This window comes from Vigna radiata, chromosome 2, assembly GCF_000741045.1.
Source record: "Vigna radiata var. radiata cultivar VC1973A chromosome 2, Vradiata_ver6, whole genome shotgun sequence".
NCBI lineage: Eukaryota > Viridiplantae > Streptophyta > Magnoliopsida > Fabales > Fabaceae > Vigna > Vigna radiata.
In genome coordinates, this window is record NC_028352.1 from 516,181 (window position 1) to 541,182 (window position 25,002).

The 25,002-nt window shown below is 30.5% G+C and overlaps 3 protein-coding genes across 6 annotated transcripts; all 3 read right to left on the reverse strand.

The window, feature by feature from the left end:
• Window positions 1–5,588: 5,588 nt before the first annotated feature.
• Window positions 5,589–10,399, reverse strand: LOC106756238 (agamous-like MADS-box protein AGL12). The gene is made up of 7 exons (XM_014638577.2): window positions 9,880–10,399; window positions 9,694–9,775; window positions 8,352–8,413; window positions 7,685–7,784; window positions 7,543–7,584; window positions 6,190–6,231; window positions 5,589–5,921 (listed from the first exon to the last, which is right to left on the reverse strand). Exons 1-7 carry the CDS (start codon window positions 10,059–10,061, stop codon window positions 5,826–5,828), a joined length of 606 nt encoding a protein of 201 aa, XP_014494063.1. The 5' UTR covers window positions 10,062–10,399; the 3' UTR covers window positions 5,589–5,825.
• A 1,300-nt stretch (window positions 10,400–11,699) lies between these two features.
• LOC106778032 (beta-fructofuranosidase, soluble isoenzyme I) lies at window positions 11,700–14,749 on the reverse strand. The gene is made up of 7 exons (XM_014665921.2): window positions 14,308–14,749; window positions 14,171–14,179; window positions 13,142–13,998; window positions 12,723–12,884; window positions 12,403–12,626; window positions 12,217–12,304; window positions 11,700–12,013 (listed from the first exon to the last, which is right to left on the reverse strand). The coding sequence occupies exons 1-7, from the start codon at window positions 14,690–14,692 to the stop codon at window positions 11,810–11,812; spliced, it is 1,929 nt and encodes a 642-aa protein (XP_014521407.1). The 5' UTR covers window positions 14,693–14,749; the 3' UTR covers window positions 11,700–11,809.
• Window positions 14,750–18,312: 3,563 nt separating this feature from the next.
• LOC106756237 (trehalose-phosphate phosphatase A) lies at window positions 18,313–24,222 on the reverse strand. Of its 4 annotated transcripts, none has more exons than XM_014638575.2 (13): window positions 24,076–24,222; window positions 23,552–23,632; window positions 20,680–21,162; window positions 20,445–20,585; window positions 20,274–20,345; window positions 19,993–20,118; window positions 19,814–19,870; window positions 19,620–19,721; window positions 19,428–19,505; window positions 19,243–19,312; window positions 19,075–19,145; window positions 18,868–18,960; window positions 18,313–18,764 (listed from the first exon to the last, which is right to left on the reverse strand). In XM_014638575.2, the coding sequence occupies exons 3-13, from the start codon at window positions 20,974–20,976 to the stop codon at window positions 18,702–18,704; spliced, it is 1,170 nt and encodes a 389-aa protein (XP_014494061.1). In that variant the 5' UTR covers window positions 20,977–21,162; window positions 23,552–23,632; window positions 24,076–24,222; the 3' UTR covers window positions 18,313–18,701. The 4 variants fall into 4 exon arrangements, with proteins under 4 accessions (XP_014494061.1, XP_014494059.1, XP_022632660.1 ...); XM_014638573.2 differs by lacking the exon at window positions 24,076–24,222 and adding an exon at window positions 23,936–24,036; XM_022776939.1 differs by lacking the exon at window positions 24,076–24,222 and adding an exon at window positions 23,783–23,910.
• Between the last annotated feature and the right edge of the window lie 780 nt (window positions 24,223–25,002).

Consider the following 25,002-nt stretch of genomic DNA (forward strand, 5'->3'; position numbering starts at 1 on the left):
ACAAATCATGCAAGAAAATTATTACACCCATCACAACTGTCATAATACGTAACTTCAACGCCTTCTAGGACACTCAAACTCATTTTTTAACCAAACCCAATATTTATTTCATATACCACTATATATATATATATGCTAATAATTGCAAACAAACTCCAACATAAGGGTTGAGTGAGGCTAATACGAATCAAAGTGAAAAAAAAAAATAAAGAAAAAGTTTCTTTAATAATTTTTTTTGACAACTTTTTCACAATGTATACATATTAGTTTATGATTGATCCGTTTTAAATATTTTTTTTAGAAATAAATTCAAACATACCAATAAAATAGTAACACGTATCTTGTTATTAAAAAATTATTAAAATATCAAACAAGACGAAGAAATGTCTAGTTTGAGAATGTCAACTTTAAAGCAACTTTGACCATCTGAAAGAATTTTCAAAAGTAGACTTTCTTTTGGAAATCAAACAAGTGAAGTGTGAGTTAAATTAGATACAGATCTTGTTATATCTAGAATAAGAGAGAAAGTTGCAAATCACCCACTTGTGAACTAAACATCACAATCATATATAAGAGGAAAAAAAAAGAACTATAGAAGCTCTTCACCACAAATTCAGAGTGTTTCAGATGAAAGAATGCGATGCAAGAATGCAGTAACTGTGCTCTCCGAACGAAACGAAAGTTTGAGAATTTTAAAACTTATATAAACAAGTATATGGTAAGGTATGGAAACATGAGATTCCATAACAAGAACGTAACTTTTGGGAGGAACTGAGAAATAATGGTGATGGGGTTATACCTAGCAGAAGAAAAAATGGCCTAGGATGAGAGAAGTGGAAGCAAAAGATAATGAAGCTAGGTATAGCTGGAAAGAAGGAAGAGAAAAAAAAGAAAAGAAGTAGTCGAGTAGAGTTGTATATTTAGAAGTTGATATATAGCAACCTAAGGGTTTAATATATAGGGAAGAGAAGAAGAAGCAGAAGGTGATAAGTGTTAGAGTTTATTGATTTTGAAGCAATTATGTTGGGAGACGACACACTCATGAAGGTGGAAGGAGATAAAGATAGACAAAAATGGAGGCAGTGATTGAGTTGTGGATTCCAAGGTAGTAAAAGAAGCTGAAAGTGAGAGGTTTTTTCTGACTTTGCTTTGGCGAGAGAAAGCATGTGCATGCGTTTGAATATTAGGCATGGTGTAACAAGAACATAGGCGGCACAAGACTGGGTGAATAATTAGGGTTTACAGTATATGTTATTTGTAATGGAAGGAACAATAAAGCATCATTTTTAAGGAACATGTCCATGTGAATGTTATTATGTTCTTCCATACAATACATATACATAAATGTAATTTCCAACTCTCTTACTAATGAATGTCAAATTGCTGTCTCACTCACTTGTATTTTTTAGCAGACAAACACAATACACCATGTTGGAATTAATATAATTTTTTACTAATATGCTAAATACTATAAGTATTATTTTCTTAAGCTACCCTTCAATGGAAATTGATACTAAAGAAGGGTCATTTAAAATACATTCACTTAAAGGAAAGTATTTGAGAGATTATTATATTGAATGATTTGCATTGTTTTATATTACTATTATTATTTTCGTATAAATATATAAACAAAAATCATTGAGATACTCGTATAATAATTATTAATAGATTTCTCTAATGCTTATTAACAGATTTGTCTAATATAATTATAAGCACACTCATCTGTTATTATATTTATTCTACCATAGTGATAGTATAACATATTTGTTTTACAATATCATCTAATTACTGTACAGTAGGGGCCCCCGGTGTTATGTACAACAGGGACTCGGTAAAAGACGGATAAAGTCAATCAACTCGTCGTCCAGTGACCGAAGGCCGAATAGGACATGGTTTGTACGCCGACAGGGTCGAATGGCCGTCAGAGGCAACAAACCAAAATGTCAGGAAAGAGATGATTGATGTAGACCGACCGGTCGCGACCGAGAAGGGCTCTTAGCAAACGGTAATTAAAGTAAGGTTAAACGTAATTAGGGTGATGGGCCTTATATTGGGCCATGATTAGAGATTAGGTAATTAAGGGCCCATGAGGAATACTATAAATACAAGTCAAAGGTGAAAGGTAGTTGGTTACATTGAATGCTCATTTACTCACATTAGATTATATCTTTGACCCTGTCTACCCTACTGACTTGAGCGTCGGAGTGCCTTTGACAGATATCCGGCTGGTTTGGGCAGAAGCGTACAGAGTTTCCTCAGGGAGCGGAAGATAGTCTTGGAGGTAAAAGTTCATCCGGAACAATTACTATAAATGAAACTTCAACATATTGTTTTCCAATATGATAAGCTTGTATAGGTTAATAGTTAAGATCATTTGGATTTGGATTTGGATTAAGTATTAATTTGTCTAAATCAGGTGTCACATATATCATATATGATTTCAATTTGTATCATCTAGTCTTGTATTATTTAATATAATTAATATACATTGAATTTAACATGAGTTTATTTTTTATTTATATTATTTTGCTATTCATATTATTTATTATTATTTATTTCTATTCATGTTATTACTACTTATTATATTTATATTTATTATTTATTGTTACTTATATTTATTATAATTTATTAATTTTTATATTTATTATTATTTATTATAAACTATTTTACTATTATTGTTATTTATTATACACTATTTTATTATCAGTATTTATTATAGATTCATTTTAAAACGCAACTGTTTAGGCATGAAGCATTATGTATTTAGACTTCTGAATTTGAATTATTTATTTAAGACATGAACCTAAACAATTGATTAATAAGTTTCAAAATCCATCATTAAATGAGTGCAAATCTAATTAATACCATTAATATAATTCTAAATTGGTAGTTATTTTGTGGCTATATAAGCATGTTTGGCTTCCCTTGAAACACACAACATAAATTTAAGTTATAGACAAAGTTTTGATATATTAGAGGGTTGAAAAGAAGTTATGGCAAAGAATGAGATGAAAAATGTTGGTGTGGTTGTTCTGATAATGATGATGTTGTGTTTCTCAGAAGCTAAACTTTCATGTCCTGTTCGATGTGGGTTAATTTGTCTTGCAGATCCTATTATTCCTTATCCAATATGTTTTGGGATTTGTATTGCAAAGTGTCCAAAAATGTCTAAAGAAACTTCCGAGTGCATTACTCGTTGTGGGGTTAACAAGTCCATAAGCATCAACATTGGTATTCAAACTCTTACAACATTGCTTTCATATTATTCATATATTTCAGTTAGGAAAATGATATTTTTCACACCAATTTTTTGACATCATTTTGATATTGTACACGTGTCAAATTATGGTTGGACGATTTTAAATTAAAAAAAAAACTTTGGTTTTTCTCTTTCAAATATATCTCTACCTCAGTTTTTTTTTTAATTTAAAATCGTCTAATCACATTTTGACACGTGTACAATATCAAAATAATATAAAAAATTGGTATCGAAATATATTTTCCTTTCAGTTAATATGTTTTTTCATATTTCTAAAGATTCATTTTGTATATATGTCAGATGGTAGCGGTGCTGTGTCTGAAGTGATGGATTCTTGTCTGCAGAAGTGTTAAATCATTTAGTATATTATTTTTCTTGTTTGAATATTCATGAATAAAGTGTTGGTTGTAATGATATTCATCATGATGTAATAAGGTGAATATATAGGATTTCAGGATGGGAGGAATAAAATAAATTTAAGAATAAACTTTTTTTTTATTTTAAATTATTGATTGTTTTTTATATAAAATTATCTATTAAAATATCGTAATTAATTTAATTTAGTATTTCTTTTAATTGACAATAAGATTAATTCGTTTAATCTTTGATGATATAATAATATTTTAGTTAGAAACTCTTTTCAACGGAAATATTGATATTAACATTATTCTATCTTATATATATATATATATATATATATATATATATATATATATATATATATATATATATATATATATATATATATACTTAAAAAAGAAAATATTATTTTTATATAACTAAGATGGTTAATTAGTTTATCATTTTCTAAACTTAATTATAATTTTCTCTAAGATATATATTATAAAATAAATTAAATTCATCAATGTTTTGATATGGATCGGTCAAGTAAATTTAAATTATATAAAAAAATTAAAAAATAAATACTAAAAAAAGTAATAATTAATTGTCTCTATATAACTAAAATATAAGAGATAACATACGAGAGATTATAAATTATTTAGAACCTAAAACAATATTTTCTTAGTTTTGCTTCTAATATAATATTCAATTTTTTATTTTATTTATGTTAAAATGATACTTAAATTTCTACTAAATTTCTATTCCATGTTAAAAAAAATAAGAAATTTATAAGTTATTTTTTATTCTAAAACGAATCCTATGAAATGTGGTTATTGGTTACCTTTTTTCCAAAAAGTGTAAAAATTGTTTTCCGTATAATTAATTTAATCTTTTTGACATAGATATGATTTAGGGTACAGAGGAGTTAGCCATTCGGTCAATTATGATTTAAAATAAATTTTAAAAAAAAAAGTTTTAAAATAATTTTTTTAAAAAAAAAGTTTGAATCCACTTTGCTAATTTATTTTATTAAAATGAATACAAATTTTTTAGTTTTGCTGTTTTAAAATTTTCCAAATTACATTCAATTAAAAGAATTAATTAAACTATTTAAAATTATATAAAAATAAAAACTACAGTGTTATGTTTATTTTTTAAAATTAAATAAATAAAAATTTGTTTTTATTTTAACTTTAAAAATGTTGAAATAATATTGTTAAAATCAATCATTAATATAAGATATTAACCAATTTAAAGTTTTGAATTAAGGGGTTTTATATTTAAAAGATGTTTTAGAATATTGAAAAATAAATATTTATTTAAATTATTTTTCATCTCGATTCATAGACAATATAAAATTATTGAGTGTATGGAAATAAGTTTTCTAATTAAGTATTAAGAAAAATTTTTGTCCAACAATATTCTAAATTCAAATTCATTATCATTATAATTAATTATCGCATCCAAAACATCATTCGTTTTAGAATTTTGAGCTCATGTTACTATTTTTTTCGTAAAAAATGTATTAAAAGTTAAAGAAAAATGTATTTTTAAATTATTTTGATCTTGATTCCAAAACAAAATACGACTATTGAATATATCTGAACAAATTCAAAATAATACTTAATTTAAAAAATAAAAAAAATACTTTTATAACTTGAAAATTAAAAAATAATTGCAAACATTTCAAAAATAATTACAAGTTACTAAATTATGCACAGGACTTCATAGAAAAACAAAAAAATATATGAAAAGTTGCTAATAAACACAATTTTCTTAAACTGAAACTTATAAAATTTAGTGAATAGAAAATGAATATAGAAGAGAAAGACAATTGGAAATGGAAAGGTGGATCGATATAAATGAACAAATAAATAATTTACTCTTCTGTTATATTAATTTTCTAAATACAAATATAATATAACAACATTTATATTTACAAATAAAAAATAAACTATTTAGCAATACAACATACAAAATTATTCCACACAATATCATTGTTATTACTCTCGTAAACTATTTTACATTATTGTCAATGACAGAGTCAGAATTCACACTTTTCTGACTTTTACATTATAAATTATAAACTTATTAGAATAAGACAATATTAATGTTACAAACTATTGCATATAGTTTGCACAAGTAGCATAATTTTTAATGTTGTTTAACACATAATTTTTCCATTTATTAAAGCCTATAATAAAAACATCATAGCAACAACTTATTAGTAGTGTTGAAAAGTTCCATCTTGTATAATTAGTGGGTATGGAACATCGGTCGGAAATTGAGCAAAGTTATGAATTGCAGCATTCTCTACAATCTGGAAAACGTAACCATACATTAGAATGGTTTTTGGGACAAAGTATCACATATTTCTACATGTTTTTAGGTATTACAGTAGGAAAGAGTCTCTTTAACAACTTTTTTTTGACAATTTTTTAACAACGCATACATGACAGTTTATGATTGATCCGTTTCAAATATTTTTTTAAACATAAATTCAAACAGACCAATAAAATGATGACATGTGTACTATTGTCAAAAAGTTGTTAAAAAAGAGTTGTCAAAATATCATTGTCCATCATTACCTTATCATGGAGATATTTATTTGCTGCTTTAAGTGTTCCCTCCTACAATTCACAATTGTAAAATATTAGTTTTTAAAATGATGTCAAAATCAAATCCGTGAAAATATAATAATTTAAAATCAACAATGTTTTACCATATTTATATCAATTTTATTTTATAAGTCAATTTTGTAAAATTAAATTAAGTTTAAAATTTATTTTTTAATATTTATAAATTAATTATATACTCAACTTTTTTAAATGTTTGATTAGGGTTATTTGTCTAACTAAAGCAAATCCAACCTTAATATTAAGCTTGATTGTTGAAATAAACCAAGGTCAAACTTTGCAAATTGGACAATAAACAATTCACTAAAAGATTTATATAAGAAGAAAAAATTATATATTTCTTATTGTTTATTTGAAAACAATTTCTAAATCTTCTATTTGTGAATTACCCCATAATCTTAAAGTTTATTAAATACTAAGATCGTAAACTTGAAAATATTTACTATTCTTTTATAAAAATAAAATAATTAAGTTAAACAATATTATCTTAAAAGAAATTAACAAGTCAAAGTTAAGTTTTTTATTAGATTCGTTTAAATCAAACTTAAAGGATTCACCTTTTTACAAGTTTAAAATTCAAATCTCCCGTTTGGTTGGATTTATTTGCACTCTATAAAAGTATATATACCTTACTTTCAATTATCGTATCAATTTGTATTCATTCTCTTTTGTTCTTGTAGATACCTATATTTTGTCTTTATTATGTATTTTTTTATTTTCCCTGTATTTCTCTAATAGTATATTCCAAATTTAGTTTGTGAGTAAACTTTTATTTAAGAGTACAAGTGTGTGTAATTTAAATGATTCGTTTATTTAATATTTTAATTTAAATTGTTTTAACACGGTAATACTATAATTAATTGTCTTCCTTACATATTTATAACTTAAAATAAGAAAATTAAACTACAATCGAATGTTAATGCAAATTGAAAAGTTAGATCGAAATAAAATTTCATACAACGAATGAATCGTTTTTATATAATTGAATGTTAATGCAAAGTATATAAAAAATATTTATCATTTTGTGTTATGCTCTTTTTTTTTCACACAAAAATCTTGTTAACAATGTTAAATATTTATGATTGCAAATGGTTTGTAATAAAATTTGTTAAGTGTATTCCCAATGAAAAGCTATAGTTTAGTATATACTTCTTCTTTTCTATAGTTTAATTTCCTTACTTGATATATATAAAGATAACTTTTGTATTTATATATAAGGCAATTTATAAATTGAATAGCAAGGATAAAATTATGACAAGTAAAATATTGAGAAATATAAAAATTGAACCATAAATTTATGCTAACCTTATCTTTCAATGCTTCAATTTCTTGTAACATGATGTTGGTCTGTTGTTCATCACATATAGCATACCAATTAATCATCCATGTATAATATAAACGATAATTTATAAATATTTTAATCATATGAGAAAATATTTTCTAATACCTTCATTGAGCGAATATGATATATCCAAGTTTCCAGATTCTTCTCCAACACTTGTAGTTCATCGATTGTTGAGGTCTTGTTTCCACCTCCAAACAAATACCTAAGAATTTTTTATAAGCAAACTTATATATGATTATAAGTGTCACCATTTTCCAATTTAGACTATATAGTATGATGTTATTTTGATGGGTGTAAAAAGCAACAACCTTTATTTAAGTTAAAAAAAAACTATTAACAATAACAAAATTCATATTCAAAAATAATTTTCTTTAATGGGTTTTTAAATTTATGGAATCTTTTGAAAAAAAAAAATCTTTTAATAAATTTTAAAATTTGTTAAAAAACAAATTTTTTCAACAAATTTCGAATTTGTTAAAAAAATTTTAAAAAATTTAATAGATTTTGAAATTTATTGAAAGGTTGAAAAATCTTTCAATAGATTTTAAAATTTGTTAAAAGAATAGAATATAAGATTTTTTAAAATAAAGAAAATAATTTTGAAATTTAAAAAAAAAATATGGAAAGATGCAAGGATAAACACTCAAGCTCATATCCTCTACAAAGATACATACACAGTCAAAAAGAAAAATTCGAATTTCCTTAATTACATTGTATACATAATAGTGTTGGAAGATAAATAATATAATAAAATAAAATAATAGTGTACCTGATACTCTTTTGCAGTGTTTGGATTTCTTGTTTTAGCAAGTTAGATTCCTCTTTTGCATCCTAGTCAACAATTATGCCACTGAACTGAGTATGACTTTCAATTAAAATATAATGGTAAAAAAACTATAAATTGTTTTTGATTAATAATGACAATATAGAATAGATAAACAATTAATGTAAAGTTGCACATACATACAACATATGTACCTCAATTTCAATGTCCTTATATTTTCTTGAGTTCTATTTATTCTACTGAAATCTCTCTCTTTTACATTTCAATCAAACTAATTTAAAATAAAGATGGATCAGTGTAGATATATGTGTAGAAATTTTATCATTTAAATAAAATATAAAAAAAATAATTAACTTTAACATATAATTTTATATGAATATGATAATCTCACTTATCTAGTTAGTCTAGATGAGATTTCAATATACATAATGAGATTTAACATGAATTTATTTTAAACAAGTTGTTTAAATTATTTCATAAACTAAAAATGTAAACGAGTACAAAGACGAAAAGAAGTAATAATAGAAATATGGAAATAAGACATCTTATCTTTATATCCAATTTGAAAAATTAGTACGAATACTTAGTTAATGCGAAGGTTATATATCAAAATTAAGACTTATTAATAAATACGTTTAGAGATGAATTCATTATCTCGTTTAATTATTTGAACACTTAACTTATTTAAGTATAACTTTTTATTTTTCATCTTTTATTAATAATGTCAATAAGAAAATGTTTTTCTTTTGTGTACACAATTTTCATAATTAAATAATTCATTTTTAAAGTATTGTAAGCTAAAAATATATTTATATGTTTGCTTTAAATTAAAATAATCAAAAGGATATTTATTTACAAATTACAAATATAAAAAGGAGTGAAAACCAAATATAAGAAAACAGAGGGCTATAACTTACTGAAATAATTGAAAAGTATTAATTGTGAATGAGCTTATGTTTAGTTTAACCTTAAGCAAGAATTAAATTAAGTGCAATGCAGTGTATGACATTTATACCATTCTAACCTAATTTCTTAGCCAGCAAATACTTGAAGAATATAATCTAACCATTTATGCATGCGACAAAATTAAGTGGACAGGGAACAAAACGTTACGTGATTCCTTTGCATATTATAATGACAGACCACAATTAAGGTTTCTTTCTTCTTCAACACCAAGTAATGTTAACTTATCATTAGCGAGATTATTTTATTCAGTAATAGGATACACTTTTACATTCATTTAACACACAGAGAGTTATTTAATATAGTATTACGACAGACTTTTACGTTAATTTGAAAACGAGAGTCATATGAACATGTTACTTACTAGAGGAAGTGGTTCGGGTGATGTTTCAGGATGAGCCGCTCGCGTGAACTTGGTGTACCTCTCGATCAGGTCTTGCATGGTTCTTTGATATATACATGCAGAAGAAGGTACAGAAAAGATGAAAATGGAAAGTGAGAGATAATAATAGAGATATGTGAAGAGAGAAAGCAAGAGAAAGAAAAAGACCCTTTGGTGGCTAGTTCATAGAGCTTTCCATGGGCGGAGAAAATGAAAAGACCAATTTCAGCATCGCACAGCACAGAGAGCTCCTTAGCCTTCTTAAGAAGCCCAGCTCGACGCTTGCAGAAGGTCACTTGTCTGTGCACTGAGTTCTCAATTCTCTTAAGCTGAACCTTTCCACGAGCCATCTTGATTCTTCTTCTTCTTCCTCAGATCTATTTGATGTTTTTCTTTCTGTCTTTTTCTCAGTACAATTTGGTTTTGTTTTGTGCGCTTCTATGCACACAACCTCCCACTAGTTTGAACTAGCTTCGAGGTTGCTGCAGCAGGTACGTAGTACCTTTTCTCAGAGTTTCTCTCCTGATTTTGCTTTCAATTTCTGGGATCCAACATCTTATATAACAAACCACCGCATATTATAACATTTCGCCTTCCACGTACCTGTGGAATCACCACTATAGTTACAGTTTTATAATAATATGTTAAGGACAAGTAATTTATTCAAAGTAAACGTCACCGCCACCTTTACACCACACTAACTTTTTGTTTAGTCTCTGATATCCATCGCTTGGAAGTGTATGGATTCCAATTAATTTCATCTTAAATCAAATCAAAGCATGTGATACTAAAGGTGCTTCTGTCCATAGAATATGGTTCATTTTACTAAAATATTTAGGCACAAGCTTTATTCCTGATTTCCTGTGCTCAGAACTCTATATAGATTATACATATCCTGCACATTATGTTATAAATGCTACTTTGTTCTGCACCAAGCCATTACAAACTGCTTTTTCCATGTTTCAACAATGCATTTATATCAACACTAATGCCTTTACTGGTGGGTCCTATTCTGTGCTAAAAGTTACAAACTTTCTCATTGCCATCATCCAAAACTAACATTTCTCACTCTCACCACAACATTAAACATCCATTTTGTTTGAGATAACAATTGGGTTAGTAAGAGTTCCTTTATTCTTCTCTCAAGTTTCATCCTCAACAGGGGAGAAACGTTATATGATCTTGTAAGGACAGAAAATGTTTGAGATTTGTAAACTACAAGAGTTATCCACATTAAAAATTTAAGAGTTATCACCCTTGTAAACTGAACTCCTGATTCGAAAGCTGCAAACATTGAAGAAATGGGGGTTGGAATAAAACCGGGAATCGATTAAAGTGGAAGAAAGATAATCATAAGATGGTGTTGAGCTAAAGTATTATTAAATCATATCAAATCCAGAAACAAATCCCCTGATAGGCTGATATATGTTCTCTTGATCATGTTTGCTATGGTGCACTCTGCACTGTACTACAACAGAACGAGGAATCATATCATATAAATATCAATTTATAGTCAAAATCCAAACTTTCTTGCATTGGGTCCAATCATTCGAGTTAATTTATAATTTGGGACCAATGGCTTAAATTAAAACTGAACAAGGAATACTTCTCACGAAAGCTGAGTGCTGATGAAACTGAACCTTTTCCTTTGTTTTTTCTAAATTCCTGCTCATTGTCATTGCCCATTGCTGCCTATTGTTCATAAATATGTGCTGATCAGAGATATCATAATAGGACAAAAATGGATAAATAGGAATCTAGGAATTTCAATAAGGACAATGATATTTTGATAACACTTTTTGACAATTTTTTTGATAACGGGACACGTATCATCATTTTATTGGTCTATTTGAATTTATGTTTAAAAAATATTTAAAATGGACTAATCACAAGCTACCACGTATGCGTTGTCAAAAAGTTGTTAAAAAAGTGTTGTTAAAAAAAGTTTTTCCTTTTGATGCGCGCTGGATTATGTCAACAATTAGGAACTCAACCTTAAATTTATCAGTTTTATATATGGTAGAAGCCACAAGATTCATTGTTATTTTTCCCAAGGAGGGGCTATAGTATACCCTACTCCAAAACATAATTTTCACATTCACAACTTCTTGTCAAAGGGAAAGGGACGTATAAAAGCTGAGTTCAATTGCCAAATCTTGAGTGAGGCCTTGATGTTCATGTCTGTTGCGTTGTTGAACACAAACAATCTTGCAGCTTCGTAAATTGCTTTTGTTGGATAAACTCTAGACGATATCACAGTTCTCCCTCCCTGAGCAAAGCTCTCAATGACTGAATGGTCCACCTGAGATCATCATGTTCAAAATTTAAGTGTCATGAACTTGCATAGTAATAATGGTATAGCCAACAAAAGAATTTTATCCTTAAACTTAAATGTGTAAGCATTGTTTGGTTCAGAAAGTAAATTTATAGTGGTCAAAATTAAACCTAAAACACCTAGCTGATGTATGAACATTAAGTATATATATGTATCTTATTCAAACTTACCAATATCCTCATTGATAATCTTTCATCACTGACAACTGGAACTTCGCTTCCAAATACGAGCTTTGAAACATCAGGAGCCTTTGAAGACCTATGTTATTCAATAACATTTCATATTCGTAAGATGAGACTTCAAGGTTATGTTTTATTTTCCTTTTAATTCAAGTAAGCAAATGGAAAGTGTCGTACCTGGTTTCATCAACACAGAAGGAAGATGTTAAACTGGTGGTAGTACTAGAAAGATGGAAATAAATTGGTGTTAGCTCAGAAAGTTGGTCATCTGCAAGAGCCAGAATGCCAAATGGTCCCAGACTACTTCTGTCAAAAGCTCCATTTCCACACCCTACATTTTCCTTCTTCTCGGTCTCTTTGGATACTAAATATTCGATTTCAAATTCAGCGAATATGTCCAACTGAAAATTTTTCAACAAAATTTGCATGGGTTAACTACATATTCACAATTTATTATGCAGAAAAACCAAGTAATTAGCTTAATGGTACTAGAAAACCTGTGTGGCAGGACCTATGTCCAATGGCAGAACTGAGCCCGGCTTAACCACGACTTCTTCAAATTCATAACTATTAAGCCTTAAGCTCTCTATTTCTTCCACTGGCCACTGAAGCAAATGAGCTCTAGTTTTATTGTCAAACACCACTGTTCTTGGAATACTCTGATTTCCACAAGAAAAATATGACAAGATCAAATTCATAACAACCTTCAATAATCAAATCACCACTGTTCTTGCATCTAATTAATCTGGCTACACTAACAAGTGCAGTAAATTGAAAGTAGATTCCTTTAAACAAATTCTCTCATCTAAACTTAAATTGGTGTACAAATTACCTTAATTTTGATAGCTAAAGTACAAAAGATTTCTTAAATAATTTTCCCAAACATGTGTGGGGCAAAAGAAAGAGTGTTGCATACCTGAAGAGATGCCCAACCCTTTTTCAAGTCAGCGGTTTCGCTGTCTGATTCGTTGATCCAACCCCACAGGACCCTTCTCTTTTTGTCTTGGTCATAAAACGTCTTTGACGCATAGAATCTCCCGTAGTCCAACTTCAACCCGATACCCACATCCTCATCCGGGTTATCGGGCACCCACGTATCATTTTCATTGAAGTAGGTCCCAATAGCATAATGATCCCCCCTAGTGTCATCCAAACTAGACTTCAACACATGTTTCACATCTGGCCCATTTGCAGATGTATCCAACCCATCAGACCCATTTATCGAAACCGGGTAAAAGTCCACGCACTCCCACATACCCGTACCCGGGACTTCATGCATGTACTGATCATTGAGTTCGTAGTGGATAAAATCCTGGGTTTTATACACCAACGAAAGACCTGTCTGGTTGACCTTTGACCCAATAGCGATCCTCCATTTGCCATCAGGCCCAATCCACGCAGTGGTTGGGTCACGAAAATCCTTTGGCCCAATTCCCGGTGGAGGCTCCAAGAGCGGGTTATCAGCGTACTTGACCCAATGAATGAGAAGCGGATCAGATAGGTTGGCGGGGTACGCAAGATTTTGGACTTGCACGTTCTGATGGGTGCTACCGGTGTAGAGCATGACGATTTTGCCATCTGGCAAAAGAGTGGCCGATCCTGACCATACACCATTGATATCGTACCAGGAATCTCGAAGCATCGCAATGGGAAGGTAGAACCAGTGAATCAAGTCCCTTGATACGGCGTGGCCCCACGTTATGTTTGCAAACAGAGCTGAATCAGGATTGTATTGGTAAAACAAATGGTACCACCCCTTGTATAACAATGGACCTGCAACAATTCAACGTTAAAAAACATCTGATTCTGATTCAAACGTGGTCGCCATGACAGAGGTTCAGCTAAACTGAAAGCTCACGTCAAACTCTTAAACATGGAACCATGAACATATATAGAAATAAAAAGATAAATGTGAAGAGCAATTCAGCAAATGAAAAGAACATACCGTTAGGATCTGAAGCAGATACAACCGAAGATGAGCGCAGCAACCCCAATACAAAACACAGGAGAAAAGCAGTTAAATTTATATAGTTGAAGGTGAAGTGATCAGTGCAAAAAGGTATAGTTTAGGTGTAGAATTACCGTTCATCCAGTTCTTTTGAGGTTGAAAATGAAAAGCTGTTCTTTGCCACGATAACATGGCGTTTGTCCAGTTATACGAACCTATCTGCCATAGATATGGATTTGACTTTGCTGAAACACCTTCTGCAATACCTCGAGGCTGTAATGGGAGGGAGCTGCTATCGGGTAGAGACCTTAAGTCGATCTCGATCGTGAGAGGCCTCTCGATAATACTTAGTAAAGGTTGGATGTTATGGCTATGGAGGCTTATGACAAGTGCAGCCAATGACATGAGAAAAACGATGGAAACAATGAAAATAAGGACACCCTTTTGTGTTCTTCCCTCATTTTTCCTTGTTAGAGAACTTGGAGGACTCAGCAATGGAGTTTTTGGATCAGTGTTCATTGTCTTTGCCTTCCTATGATATGTAGCAGAACTGAATTAATCAGAGCAAGATGAAGCTCGTATATATAGACACAACTGTGAAAAAAACAAGCTTCTTTAATTCTTATGGATAGGTTTATATTTCTGCATGTGCATGCCTACTTAAAATTGTTAAACTTAATTCAATCTTACAAACTAGATTTATATTCGTTTATTAAAATTATTTTACAATTTTCAATTTTTTTCACTCCTTCACAGAATTTTTAAATTTTTTTCTTTGTGTTGAATTAAATTCTTTTATAAACTCGATTTGATAAAACAGTAAGAGAAGAAAGTTAAAATTGTCTTCTTTATAGACTAAAGTTATCTCATGGATAAGTTGCTTTTTTATTAAAAAAAATACTTTTTTTTTCTTTCTAAAAAGTCTTCCTATCCAAAATATCTTTAATTGGGATATAAGTTATAAATTAAGGAAATAAATCCTTACTGAATTCTTGACCTTTCATTTAAGAAATGCTGCACGTAACTTCGTTTAGAAATTTTCATTTTCTTGGACGGCTATACTGAAAATTAAAATAATAATATAGTTATGTGTAGGTCAAATAAATGGTTGAAAATAGCTCATAAAAAAATTAAATGTAAACACTGATGTAGTTTTAGCTTACAAAATTGGCTTACACACTTTTTTCGAATTTTCTGAAATTTTTCTTTTTGGTATCAATGGCAATCGTTTTATAATATATACTTTAATTGTTAAAAATAATTATATTAGTGTTGACAAGAAAATTAAATCATAAACTAGTTAATTGAGTTAAATTATAATGCTTTCATAAATCAAAAACTCAACTTTCTATTTTTTTTTCAAATTGTAAATTAAATGGGGGTGGTGAAAGAGTTGGCTAGCACGTAGGCCTCAGTTTTTGAATTTTTTTTTTAAAACACATATTTAAATTAAAATATTATTATTAATTACTTTAAAACACAAATGTTTGTACCTCTTTTTTTATTTAGGATAATGATATTTAGACAACATTTTTTTGACAATATTTAAACATTGATTACGTGTGAATCTGTGACTGGTCAAAAATTACTCCACAATAATGTTTATAATTATTATGATTGATTGTGGAGTAATTTTTGACCAATCACAGATTGACACGTAATCAATGTTTAAATGTTGTCAAAAAAATGCTGTCTAAATATCATTATCCTTTTATTTATCAACGTAACCCATCCCTAAATGATAAAGATATTTAGACAACATTTTTTTGATAACATTTGAACATCATCATACGTGTCATTGTGTGATTGGTTCATGGTGGTGTCATTGTGTCATTTGGACCAATTACACAATAACATGTATGATTGATGTTCAAATATTGTCAAAAAATGTTGTTTATGTATCATTACCCATTCCTAAAATACAAACAATATACATTAGTGCAATAATTATCTAACGAAAATTTGGAAGTGGGAACCAATAATTAATACGTTACATTATTAAAATTCATATATGAATTTAACCTTCACATATTATCAATGCAAAGATGTTTTATTTTGTTAACCATACAAAATTCTTTCGAATAATTATTACAAAAGTTAATAAACATATCACAAAGCATGATCATATACATAAATGACATCATAAGGGTAAAAAATGTACTTTATATGATTAAACTTATGTTATGATATTATAATTTTCAATATATGTGGTATATAATATTTTTCTACCTTTCTACTGTTCAACTTATACAGCTTGTAATTTTATTGTACAACTGTATATAGCTTAGGTAGTTACGGCTAAAATCTATCTACAGTTATATTAGTTGGCAGTTACTATTCTCCTCACGTGAGTTTTTTTTTCTATAAAATTATAATATTTGTTTTGTCTAAAATTCCAACCCTCTCTCTATTTTTACAAAAATCCATTTAAAAATTAAAGTCCTTAAACAAATACGTAACGTATTCACTCTTATCATTGAAAAAAAGTTGCAAGACGTTATTAGTATACCGTATATACCATAACTTTAGTTAATACTAATTTTGACTGTTTTTGTTAACTACGGTAATGATGTCGTACATTACACAAATACGCCAAGTTGCTCTACCAATCTCTACACGTATTTAATTTTTATATATTCGAGATATCACACTACAGTAACTGGTAGAAACATTTTTTTACCAAGGACACGTGTCCTACATACATTTCTTTTTTCAATCCATATGTTTCGTGCAAGACACAATATAAAGTCAAATCATATAATAGGTACAAGAAAATATATGTAACATAGGTCAACGGTCTAAACTGTATTTCAACATAATTTATTTTATTTTGACTGCATATATATTTTACACCTAATACTTATATTTTAGTATTTGTTTTGTAGAAAAGAGAAGATTGGAGAAGAATGGAAGATAAAGGGCAATCAGGTAATCCTTGTGATTTAAGAACTTTTCCTCCTAAATTTCTTTACCAATCTCGTGCATCTTTTTAAAACTGTTTGTGTCTCAAAAATAAAAACACTTTTCACCTTTTCCAACTAAATAAAACAGAACCAATAAATACATTAGTAAATATATTTAGTACATGTTCACTTGGGTTCTAGAGGTACAAGTATTATCCAATGGAATCGAATTTAAAATGACTAATGATATTATAATACATACGGATTATAAGGGTAAAATATCATAGTAGAATAAACTTTTGTATTATTTCAAAAAAAAAAAAATAATAAAAAATAAGTAAAAATAATATTAAATAAATATAAAAAATTTAGATGTGTCAAAAAATTATTATTCATCTAAGATTATAAATACCTCAGTAAACTAAAATGTTGCTATAAAAAATCAGGATCTTGATATTTTGATAACTATTTTAATAATTTTTTAACAACAGGTATCATTATTTTATTGGTCTATTTATGTTTAAAAATCTGAAACAGACCAATAACAAACTACAACATAGACGTTGTCAAGAAATAGTTATTAAAAGAACTTTTCCAAAAAAAAAAATTATCTCCGAAAAGGTTCACAATCCGAGACCAGCTTATGCATGCTACTGGAAAACCATTTTCAATTCCTTCAGCCCAACCTTCTTTCTTTCACATTTGTTATTTTATTTTTAGAATTTTGTTTGTTTGAGGCATATATAATTTTGATTAGTATTGGGAATGCAAAAACCATTTTTTTTTCATTCCCAGTTTTAATTTCCTTCTTTTAAATAGAAAGTGCTAGAATGAAAATAAAAACAAGCAACTAAAAGATAAATTATAAATTGAGTTATGAGAAAAAAGACTTAGTGGTTAGCAGCACTGAATGAATCAGATCTTTAAAATGGTATAGTTCAGAATGTAAAAGTTCTTATTCCTCAGTTCTAAAGTAGTAATTTTTATTGAGCCATTCTTTTTCTAAAGTTTACAACTGTAATTTGGTCATTCATTTTTCGGCATTTCTAGAACACAATTATCAGTCACTCTGATTTGGTTACAGACAAGACTCAAGATCCCAAGCATTTTTTTATCATATTATGTAAATTATTGGACTGCAAAAAAAGCTATTACCCTTTTCCTTTTCCTTTTCAATGTGCAAAAAGGGCAATAGTAGACATATAATAAAAAAGATACAATAGAAACATTACATCCTTTAACAAATGAATGATGTCGCATTTGTAACCCCCATTTTAGTGGTTAGATAGAGTGATCAAAACTGAAGCACGAATGATTAAATACATCAATACATTTTGCAATGAGAGGTGGTAAAAAGAAAAAGAAAAGAAAAAACTGAGCACATTCTTTTAATTCTTGAAGATATTTATAATCGAGGCAGGAATTTACAGCTAGCACATAATGTTTGAGTAAAACAAGTGAGTAACGACAGACAGCGCTGCTGGTACCTTAAGAGGTCTTCTGCGCGTAAAACTGCTCCAGGAAACCTCTTTGAATGTTTCCGAGAAAACCAAAATCGAAAAAGCTTCTTTTTTTATGATGTATATATTATAGTATAGCAGAGTGTATACATTCTCCTCTATAATCTATATAAGACTTTTTAAGCAGCTTGACTTCCACAACACAAGTGACTTGAGAAATTCCATGACCTGTATACACAGTAATAAGATAAATTTACGTCAGGACCAAATGATACCAACATGCACAACGAATTAGGACAAAGAAATTGAACAAAAAAGAAGTGAGATTTACCTCTGATGGATCACGAAGAGAGTAAACTGCGTTGCTTTCTTTTGGTGATGAAGACACCAAGATCCCATAACCTTTATTCCCCTCTCTCAAAACCTGTATCAGATTGTTTGGAATCAGTATTAAAGTAATCAACAGAACAAAATGAAAGAGAAAGTGAAAATACAGGAAATAGGAGCAACCGATTTATCACTAAAAGCTAAATACTACCTTGAATGCATCTTCGTCAGTCCGATCATCTCCAATATATATAGGAAGCACATCATCACAATTGTTTAGCCCTGAAAAACAATATGACTAATATCACTTACTGGAACACAAAGAACTGTGATCATTGAAGGAAAATACCATTTCAATAAAAACAGAAAATGAACTCACCAAGTGACTCAAGTAAAAAGGTGACGGCTTTTCCCTTATCCCAGTTAATCACAGGTCGGATCTCTAAAACCTGGAAAATAATAGACAGAAATCAATTTATAAACTAGAAATCATCCTTTTCAAAGCATTACTAGATTCTCCAAAATAATGAGTCAAACGGTTGGCTTTGGCCATACAAACAGTACCTTCCGGCCATGAGTTAAGCGCAAACGCGGATAGCCCTTCAGAACATCATGAACACGTTGCCCCACCACATCCCAATACTGTATCATTAATTCAAAAGAAAAATAATTACAAACATATAACGGATAATAAGTTTGGAGAAAGGCAAATCAGCTTAGCAGAAAATTACTAAGCATAAGAGCAGAAGCCTAAACCTTTTCATCAACGTTCCGGTAGTGCACAGAAACGCAAAATTTATTGTTCTCTACTTTAGCACCTTTAATGTCTTTCGTACACTCATCAAGAGACTTGAGGACCTGCCCAAGCATGATTCAATCAGGATGTCAAGTTTTCAATGAAGAAAACATCTTGAAAGATGATGATTCATGGTAGATTATCAAAAGCTTACCTCATTAATCATGGGCACAAATTCAGCAGCGGGTTGGAATAAATTTACTTCCTTACCCTGTAGATATTAAACAATTCATTTAATTAAAAAAATAATAATAATAAATAAAAACTTCAAGAAAGAGATTGGAAAATGGGAGAAAGATTCATAAAACATGTGACAAACTTCAGTCCCAGTACCTGCTTGTCTGTAGACCTAATGCAATTCGGGTGATTATCAGATTCAGATTGTCTAACAGGGCCAATGATGTCCATCCCGTGACTACCAGCGTAGTAGAGTTCTGTTAGTCCTACAAATTGATATACCTGAGCCAGCGGAGGTAATACTAAAGTTAGAACCAGCACGACAAAGAAGCTTTCTTAGAGCAGGAGTACATGCAGGCGCAGTGGCGTTCAGATAGATGAGCGAATTTGAAAATAGATAGGAAAACGTTTGTATTTTCTAAAACCTGCTCAATTACCTTGTCACGACTTCTTCCACTAATTATTGCTGTTGGAAAATACTCTGCCACCTTTTTAACAGCAGCTCGCATCTGCAGAGTTTACAGGATCATAATTAGTCAAAGAATAATGAAAAAAATAAGCAAAACAAAAGGATGTCATCGATAGTAAACCCAAGGAGAGTGCCATACATTGTCCGACATGAACGCACAGTCAGGATTATCCACAATTGGGGAAAGAGTTCCATCATAATCCATAAACAACGCAATTCTTTTCCCTTTTGCATAGTTTGTGATTTGATCAAAAGATGTAAGAGCAGATGGGTATTTTAGCTGTAAAATTAACACATGAAAGAAAAAAATAAATAACCAACCACCTTACACCTGTGAAAATCAGAAACTAACCAAACGCGAATGTATGTAATACCAGCCAGCTAAAATAAGCACCAGCAGTGTCAGAGTCAGATGATGCAAACCCATGGCTAAAATCCTTTGTTATCTTCCTGGCTGGAGGTGAAGATGATTTCATGGCATCCAACCAACCACTGGAACGAACATCCTCAAGAATTCCTGTTTTCTTCCTTGGGATAGTCAATAACATTCCATGCGTAAAAGTTGCCCCGGAATGGGAGTAAGGCAACAAACTGGAATGCGCACACAGCCTAGACTTTGTTACGGGTGCAGAATCAGTGAGAACAGGAGTATGATTCGATTTCAAGTCCATGGAATCCAGGTTTCAGACCACTTTCAGTCCAGTAACAATGTAATAACTTTAAGAAGTATTGAGCACCGATCAAACAAATTTCTATCAGATGTCCACTTCACCCTACTCTTTTATCAATAAAAAACCACCTCTTTAATGTTTTCTTGTCACTGCTCTTGGGGTAACAGTCCATCAACTGCTGAGCTCCTGAAAATAATGATCATATATTTGATTTACTTTGAAGTACTTGAAAATCTGGTGATAAGAATAATTTAAACAAATGGAGTTCGAGTCCACTTGTTCATCTTCTTATCAACTTGCAAGGTAATAAAGGAGTTGCAGGCATGTATTGGAAAGCATGATTTTTAAATATATATATATATATATATATATATATATATATATATATAGACACACACACACAGTTCTAAATAATTAGCAGCATCCAATAGAAATGGAAAAATTTTTAGGTCTGATGGATGTGAGAGAAAAAAGGCACAGCAAAATGCTATGATCAATATTCAATCAATAAATACCAAAGATGCTTGAGATGTATAGAAGTTATACTATGGAACACATGAAGCAAGCAAATGCAAGAATGGGGAGCAGGAAGCGGAAAAGTGAAGGCAAACAGATTTAGGAACCGGTGTTATCAAAGCATAATTATATAAGACATTTAATAACCATTTAAAAAATTAAAAGAAAGGAGTATTATTGATTGTTCCTATCATTTATTTATTCAATAGAAGGATTTTTCTAATCAATGATTGGTCCAAAAATGCAATTCACTAAAATCCAAATAAAGACGTTAAAGGGTCCATCCTACATGTAGTGAGCTACATACATACACAAAGCACAAGTTGGCCTTAATTGACAGCTAAACATTATTGAGGTTACCTTGAACTATGGTTGAGTAATACATAGGTGCTAGGATCATGTACATTCCAGTAACTTGTAAAAGACAAGGTTGAAAGAGTAAAGGCATCAATGAAAATTGTGTGCACTTACACTCTTTCTTACTTTTGTACTTAGAATATATAAAAGGAAATAATTTAGCCAAAGGGAAAAGGAAAAGAGTAACAATTCTTTGACTTTATTCCCGATTGTTGGTTATAAAATCGTACAGCGGCAGCTAATGAACAGAAGAAATAGCATAATTTTCCCACCATATTGACAAAAACAGACACTCATATGATCAAATGTCAAGACCTCCTCCAGATTCGAATCTTTCCATATAAACTCAATTTCCCAAACTTTACAGGGATAATAGAAGAAACCCATTTTAAGAAGAATATCGAAACACAGTATATTGTTCCATGCTTGATTACTAAAGGATGCTCCAGTCCTGGAAAGGTTTCAATCAGTGCGAATTGAACATGACAACGATGAATGCTGTAGATATTTATCAAAGAATGGACAAACTACTTATATCTACTACAGTGTAACAACTAAATAAATATGACAAATGATAGAAATCACTAACAACGACTACAACATCACGCAGAATGAATATGAAAACAAACTAAACACTGAAAAAAATCGGGAATGAAAAAATCCAACCACCACTAATATGAACAGAAAGGAAGATAAAAATTTTCAACAGCTTAAGTGTGCTAAGCTGTCAATGATTAATGAAACAATTAAGAAAATACTGATTTCCTGCATAATGTATAGTTGTACTACCCCACTCTGTGGACACGGAAGAAAACAATACCATATGCAACCACACAACTTGGGCCTACAAAGAGTGGGAGTCAATAATACAAATGGACCCAACACATAAAGATTCTGCGATGAAATAAACAAACTGACACAGAATATCAATAAACAATGACAAAGAATAAAAATTTTCCCAAACTTTTTAAGGTACATTTCCTTCAAAACCAAACGTAAATTACAAGTATTTCCAAGGTTTAAGTTTAAAAATACTTCGAAAGACAAACCAAGACCGGGAAATCAAACAGAGAGTGATGTAGACTTGAGAAAATTGACTTTTTCCTCATTTTCCTTTATATCTTGCATTCTTTTAAATGGTTCACATTAGTTTACACGATGAGGACAATAAACAATTAGACTAAAAAAATCAAGGGTGTAAACAAAGAACATCACATCAGCACAATCAAAAACAGCTCCAGGGAAGACAAATCCGAATCAATAATCGACAGCACTCATCTCACGGTCGGGAAAAACTCAAAACCGAAAAAACCGAATTAACCAATCATTCAAGGATCGGTCAAAGTAGAATATGATTAACTAGAAATTAAATAAAATAAAAGAACAGTTTTTCAATCAAAATGAGTTGAAAAGAGAAAAAGAAAAGGTGGCTTGAATGCTAGATTCTGACCAGCTCCCAAAACTTTGCACGATATTGAATAATTATCATTATTATGACTATTATAATTATTATTATTATAATAGTAATCGCGAAAAGAGAGCAACACCAAACATTCGCAACTCAAAACGGCACCTACCCTTTTGAATGTCAAAAGTTTCACCCAATCGGAATCGAAACAGAAAGAAAAAAGGGAAAAGAAACAAATTGGAAGCCAGAAAAAAAAAATGAAAAGGGGCAAAGAAAATGATGAAAACGTGTTACCTAAAAAACGAGCTCCAACAACGGGAAGAAAGAAATTAGATTGGTCATGAATCTTCAGAATGCAGTTTCTCGACGAATAATCTTCAAAAGCGAAAAAGAAGGAGCAGTCAGAAGAGGAAAGGCAAAATAAAAGACACGCGCACAGTGATATTTTTGGTTTGACGGCCAACAAATAAATAGGCTATAATTTTTGTACACGAAAAGAAAAATAAAGAGAAAGAGGTAGAAAACCCAGAAAGGAGACAAAAGGCACAAGTTGTAGTTTGGCACAAGCTAAAAATGGCGTAAAATTATGGGCAGCCAAACAGGGACAAAGAGACAATAGGGAAGGCAATGCGTTTTTTGTACTTTCGGAGAGAAACACGAAATCGCGATAATATTCACCTGAGAAAATAATAAACAAAACACAGAAAATGGACGAACGAAACCCAAAACCAAAACGGTGGGCAGCGAAAAGCAGCCAAGAGGAGAAGAAAGAAAATGGTAAATAAGAAAACGGGTATTTATAGCGTTTCGCTTCTCACCAAACGTGCTTTACAAGAAAACCTTCCCTGGTTCGGTTGTGTTGATTTGGGAAACACCACCAATAAAATACGCCCCCCGAAATCTCACACTCAATTCCTCTTCTCGTCCCCGCGCGTGCTCTCCACTCCCCAACTCCAAACCCGGCAGCGCGTCAACCCCCATGACGGCGCGTGGGTTCCTTATGATTATCGCATGACCAAAGTACGAAAAAGGCAAGATTTGATTTCATTGGTTCGCGGACCTTTTTTTAATTAAATAAATAAAGGGAAATTGGGATAGTGGGTCCCACAGAGTATGTGGAGACACGTGGCCGAGGAAAAGCGCGTGGGGACACGTGTAAATGAGACGAGGTCGACGTGGCCACGTTGGGGAGGCGGGGCCCGCCACGTACGTGGGGACGACGTGTGCTAGCGTGTTGTCACTTTCGAGGAACGAGTGGTTGTCGTCGGTGACGGTGGAGATTGTCGGAAATAGCCAGTGAGATGGTCCCACGTGGCACTGGTGGGTCCACATTGGAAGAAATGATGGCCTCATAATGGGATGAAGTGGCATGGGATGGGCCTTCATGCAGCGGCCGATAATGTCAACACCAATAAAAACGACACGTGTCTACAGTAACAATAAATAATGCTGTCACGTTTTTTCAAACTTCACATCTATTTTTCCTTCTACCACATTCATTCTTGTTTTGTACGGAAAGTAAAAAAAAAAAGAAAAATAAAAAATTATTATGTCAGAAAAACTAATTTATTATCGATTTTATTAATATGATATTATAAAAAAATACATAATAATTTAAATACTTATTAAAGTGTTCCAATAATGAAATTTGGATGTTATTTATAAATCAATATTTAAATAATCGTTAACTATTTTTGTAAGAGAAAAATGTTCCATTAGTAGCTAGAGGTACGTAAGTAATAGTT